The sequence below is a fragment of the Notothenia coriiceps genome, unplaced genomic scaffold (genome assembly GCF_000735185.1).
Source record: "Notothenia coriiceps isolate Sejong01 unplaced genomic scaffold, NC01 NC01_scaffold00037246, whole genome shotgun sequence".
In the NCBI taxonomy this organism is placed as follows: Eukaryota; Metazoa; Chordata; class Actinopteri; order Perciformes; family Nototheniidae; genus Notothenia; species Notothenia coriiceps.
Genome location: NW_011369947.1, coordinates 13,788,693 through 13,794,293, shown reverse-complemented (window position 1 = coordinate 13,794,293; position 5,601 = coordinate 13,788,693). Strand labels below are relative to the sequence as shown.

Here is a 5,601-nt window from a genome sequence, read left to right as displayed (position 1 = left end):
CTTTCAACACAGAATACCTGTTTACAGATACACTTTTAAGCTTGTTAATAGCGTGGTCTTTGGGGTTTTTGAGTCTTTTACGGCAATGTTGTGAGTGTCAACAAACGCCTGGTGGTTGTTTGTTGTGTAAGCTGTATTCAAACCTCACTGATCATGTGACACATTTGAGTGCATTGTGGGAGACATAACATTGAATTTTACCCCACCACCATTAAACTATAACACTCAAATGTTATGTATTCAATAGCAGAATTTAGTCTTCAATTTAGAGATTGTTAATCAAGGGTATTTAACACAAAGGTTATAATGACCTTGTTTTAAGTGGTATTTTTAAATCTCCTCTAAATACAATTACTTTAATAACTCTAGGGTTCCTCAGTTTTCCTGGGAAATGTATGACATGTCCTTTTTTTAAATATCCAAAGATGACTGTAGGTGTTTGAAGGTAAGGGAGGAACACCTGATGCCCACTCTCTTACACTTCCCACCTGTGTGACCTTCGCATGGCCACCAGTGACATTGTCATCCATCACGTGGTGTCTGCATAGTGTAACACCTGCAGCCACATCATTGTGACTGACCTGACTGATAATGATGCATCTGCCCAGTCTAGACTCAGACCGTGATTGGAAAATAAATGTGCAGAAAAAGAGTAAAGTACACATGAGAGACGGTCAAGCCACACATTCAACGCTATACGGTGTGGGGATTGCCCACAGTATTGAGTATGTAAGTCGCTTTGGATAAAAGCGTCTAACAAGTAACATGTAATACGGCCTGTGTTTCAGTTCAAACTAGATCAAATCATATGCCATGTGTCAAAAAATTGTGTTATTAATGTAATAAAGCTAAAAGTTCAACCTCAATGTTCCTATTTTAACAATAAGTTGATGTCCTACACTGGTACCACGAGTATAAAAAGGGTAAAAAGGTTTAATACATGTATTTTAGGTGTAAAGTATCTCCTTTTTAAGTACAAGACGGCTGATTACCCAGGTGTTTTAGCTCGGTAATTAACCATGCAACGCATCGTGACAGGCCTCATTTCTATAAATATAGCTATAACCCGAGTTAATATTGAGCAGGTACACCGTGTAACAAAAAACAAACTACTACAATGTCGTAGTGACTGACAAAATGAAGAAATTGTGTGAAAGATTCCGTTTATGTCGCACTACTGTTTGAGAGGAGCAGCGATGAACTCAATTCAGCTGCAGTTTTTCGAAATGAACCGCTTCGCTCGCGCTCATTCAAGTCCTAGCGTTAGTTCGCCCGGTGTTTCAAACGTTCGTTTTAAAAAAAAAAATCATCATAACGGCTGACAACGTTCGTTTTATAAAAATAAATATAACAGTTCAAACGTATGCCGCCAACCACTCCTCAATAAAAACTAGTCGATGTACGGACAGCAACGTGAACAGGTTGGGAAATCCAGCGAGCAGAGATAATCCCCTGTGGCATCGGTGCACATCTGTAATGGGAAGGGAAAATGGGGGAAATGCTATGGATGTATGACTTACCTCGTCGGTAAAATAAGCGGTCCGGTTGGTTTAAGTTAATTCCTCTCCACGTACGTTGTTTAATATCAACGGCGATATGTATATTTAGGTATATTCGGTAGACGTTGCTGCTGCCTGCCGCTTCTTCCTCTGTCTCTAGTATTTCGATGTGATTCTGGGGCGGAACTACACGCTTCGTCGCAGACAGCGGAGGAGCCAATCATGGAGGACGGGAGGAGGAGGTGCTCAACACAGAGAGGAGCAGTCGACAGGAGGTCTTACTCTGGAGCAGATCATGGAGCCCAGGCCCTGCCTCCAAGGTACGGGGAACAAATGTTCTAAAAAACTGTCCTCACGATATTATTTTACAATTTGTTCTGGATCCCATTAGTAGCCAAGCCCCTTTAATCTGTGCAATTCAGCATTCATATTTTTGTAATAGCAACACACCGCTGGAGATGCTGTAATATAAATGTCATATACAATGTGCACACTTTTACTTGGATATACATCTTTTTTTATTCATTCATTTTATTTTTTTGGACATTTAACTTTAATAAACTGCACAAAAACGTTAAATTGTTATTGTACATTTTGTAGATTTATATTTCTTGTAAACATTTATTTTATATTTTAATTTAATTAGGGCACCGACAGCAGGAGCGAAATAGCCTATTGATATTGCTCAAAGTTTATTTATTTTTGTCTTTTCAGACATTTTACTAAAAAAAATTATGTTTATATAAATTATGTATATATTGATATATTTTAATTTTATTGCACATTATTAGTTAAACTTATTTTTTATATTAATAAATATTCTATTTTTGAATATATTTTTATTCTAAAACCACATAATAAATAAGGTATTCTGACTCTGAAAAATCCTCAGTTAACTTTTTTTTAAATTAATTTTGATATCAAGGGGTTTTGGTATAAATCCCACACCCTCAAAATCACAACAACATGTTGACTTCGCACTGTACAAGTTAATCGCAAGCTATTTTCCCTGACCCATCCATCACCACATGATGTGGGTTTACATTTTGGAGATTAAGTGCTTACAATTCCCATCAAGTTTCTATTTTCAATCTGATTAGGTAACTGCACAAATCGGCTATGTAATAAAAACACATTTCATCAAAGGAAGCATAACATTTTAATGTTAGGTTTTTCCACCCCAGAAAACCCTGTTGATACACTTCTCCAAACTGCAGCTTCACAGAGCTGTTTTCGGGTTAAAAGCAGCTCTGTTGCAATGGTCAAATCGAATGCCTTGCTCAGCAGGGTTTCCTCTAGTTCTGAAACACCTCAAGCAGAGGCCTTCAAAGTAATGCTGCCCTCAATTTCAATCTGATTGTGTAAGAGCACAAATCAGCTACGAAGAAAACATGTTGCGTCAAACTGAATGACGCAACTTTTGACACTGGTGGTTATAATAAGATGGAAAAGGAACACTCCTCTTTAGCCAGAGAAACAATGAGAAAAATAGCCAAGAATAATCCCATAGTGATTAATAACAATACTTTATTTATGTACCAGCAAATTGGTTTGCATCGTTTCTGACATGTCCCGGCGTCTAAGCCAGACACGCACAGTACAGTAGCATACAATATATGAATTCCGGAGAATGTTTTCAATAAAGAAGAGCACATATTTGAATAACATATTTACAAACAAGCCAAACACTGTAAATAAAACAGATGAAAAAAAAAGAAAGATACATGTACAGGTCTTCCAAATATTATTTGCCACTGAAAAAAAAGCACAAGATGCTAAGTTAAGAAAAGACAAATCCACATTACAGTTTTCAGTGAATCAAGGTGTTACAGCAAACACAATGCAAATAGCAAATTGGAGTAAAGGATAATGACAAACATATAAAGATTATAACTGATAAACCGGGCACAATGATGAGAGAACTGTTAGAAAAAAACCATTACAGATTAAGACAGAACAGAAACCACACTTGTTATACGTCTCTAAAAACAGAAAATAAGATGCCTTTGATTCCAGACAAACATAACTTCACAGTGTAGATATAAATCAAACCCTTGAAACAGAATATTTGTAGAGGCTTCTTGTACAGTGTCCTTACACACTGGATGTCTTCAAGTTACTGTCCACCTTTAAAGCAAAATACTTTGAATGCCAGGTGACCGGAGCGGAGCTTTGGGACCTTTTTGATGCAAGAAAAATAATATCTGAAAACGTGTTCAAAAAACTATTGCAAAGAGGCCGAGTTGGTTCAGGAACTCGGTTGCACTTTTCAAAATAAATCTTCTGCATGTAAAGCGCTGTGTACTAAGAGACAGGGCAACCTTCAGCTGTAGCTCGGACAAAAGGCATTCATAAGGTTTAGAGCTGCATGGGAACCATAGAAGAGTAATCTGGTCCTAAGGGTTTTTCTCCTGCATTTACGAGGTTACTTTTGTGTTTAATCCTGATTTATGTTGCTGACAATCCACGTATGTTCATATACATATTCATATATGACACTGAGTGGCTGCAGCATCAGATTCCACCACACAGATACCTTTTAAGAAGGAGAAACGGCAGCAGGAGTCAGGTCTTGCACTTGCATTAATATCAAAGTCTTTGCGACTGGTGAGCTTCCTCGGCTGCACCTGCTGCGGCGGGTCGTGTACGGGACGGCTGTTCTCTGGCGCCCTCATGTGGAGCTGTACAGGGCGATCTGCTGCACCTTGCCCAGCTGAGTGAGCAGACGCTTCATGCGGTGCTTCAGCTGAGGCAGGCGGGCCAGAGGCTCAGGGGGCTCCAGCTCCCCGGTGTAGTCCAGCCAGCTCTCCAGCACTGAGGAGGAGAAAACACGGTTACACATCATGGGGTTGAGAGTTCTTTTAGTCTTAGTCCTTTGTCTAATGTCCCTGCTTGTTGAATTAAGTAGCTGTTTTTTTATTTATTTTTCTTCAAGTCAAAGCATTCAAGTCTTATCTTAGTCAAAGACGAACTCAACATGAACTATTTCATTGTGGTTCAAGTAAATAGAACCCCTACCAGCACAGAACACACAGGCCAACCCAGGTGTGATACCATCCTTATAACCATTTGTGCGTGACAATCTCTGGGCTGATTTGCATAATTCTATGCACCATCAAATGCAAATGTGTTTACATTAAGTGCTCAATACTGAGTAGCACTTAAATTCTTCATGGAGGCACTGTCCTTGACCCAGTTCCCAGTTTGCATTTTAAATCAGAAACCTTTTTAAATCATGGATTTTTAAGTTCAAAGGTCTAATGTAGGAATAATAACTTTTCACTTGGCAGCCAGGTTCTACTGCCATTAGCTGAGGTAGGGAATGCATCAAAGTAAGACTTGGCAAAGAATGATGGCTTGCTTATAAACATTTAAATTAAAAGCAGACCTATTGTGCTTATATTCAGATTAATATTTGTATTTTGTGCCTCAACTGTGACATGCTTTAATGTTCAAAAAGGTCTTTATTTTTCTGCACCTCTTTTCACCCTCTGTCTGAAACCAGAGCCCAGTCTGCTCTGATTGGTTAGCTGGCCAGCTCTGTGAGAGAGTGTGGGAGAGAAACTACCTCTGGAGGCAAGCCCCAAAAAGCATCATAGGGACTCTTTAGAAACTGACATGGTTGGAAAGAAACGTTGTGTAACCTACAACAAAGAGTTGGCTGCTAATCTAACAGACTGGTGGATCGCTGATATAAGCACAATTGCTAAATGATTTCTTCCCTTGTAAAGACACAGCGTTACTAAGCAGGCCAGCGCAGGTCTTACCGTCCAGCTCCCTCTCGATGAAGTCCATCCTGTGTGAGACCTCGTCCTGCACTGCGTCGATGTGGTCCAGCAGGTTGATTTGCCTCTGCTGGTGCTGCCTGCTGTTATCTGCAGCCTCGCCGGGGTCTCTGCCCGCCTCCTCCCTCGTCTCTGCCTGGGACCACGAGCCCCCCAGAGCAGCCTGGAGACGATCGGGAGAAATCATCAGGCAAGACACTCAAGCTGCCAGTTCAATTCACTCTTTGAAGTTCTTAAATGTTATTTTATTGGAGGTTTTACTTTCAATTTCTCATGTTCATATAAAAGAGACTTTATTTCATTTATTTTATTTTCAT

At 39.6% G+C, this 5,601-nt stretch overlaps 1 protein-coding gene across 1 annotated transcript in view; it reads right to left on the bottom strand.

The window, feature by feature from the left end:
- Positions 1-3,006: 3,006 nt before the first annotated feature.
- The window catches only part of LOC104966454 (PHD finger protein 20-like), a 15,763-nt gene continuing 13,168 nt past the window's right edge, over positions 3,007-5,601 (bottom strand). The window contains exons 13-14 of the mRNA XM_010795640.1: positions 5,267-5,482; positions 3,007-4,313 (exon numbers count right to left, since the gene is read on the bottom strand). Coding sequence (XP_010793942.1) covers positions 4,171-4,313; positions 5,267-5,482 — 359 coding nt within the window. The 3' untranslated portion in view covers positions 3,007-4,170. The remainder of the gene's footprint in view (positions 4,314-5,266; positions 5,483-5,601) is intronic.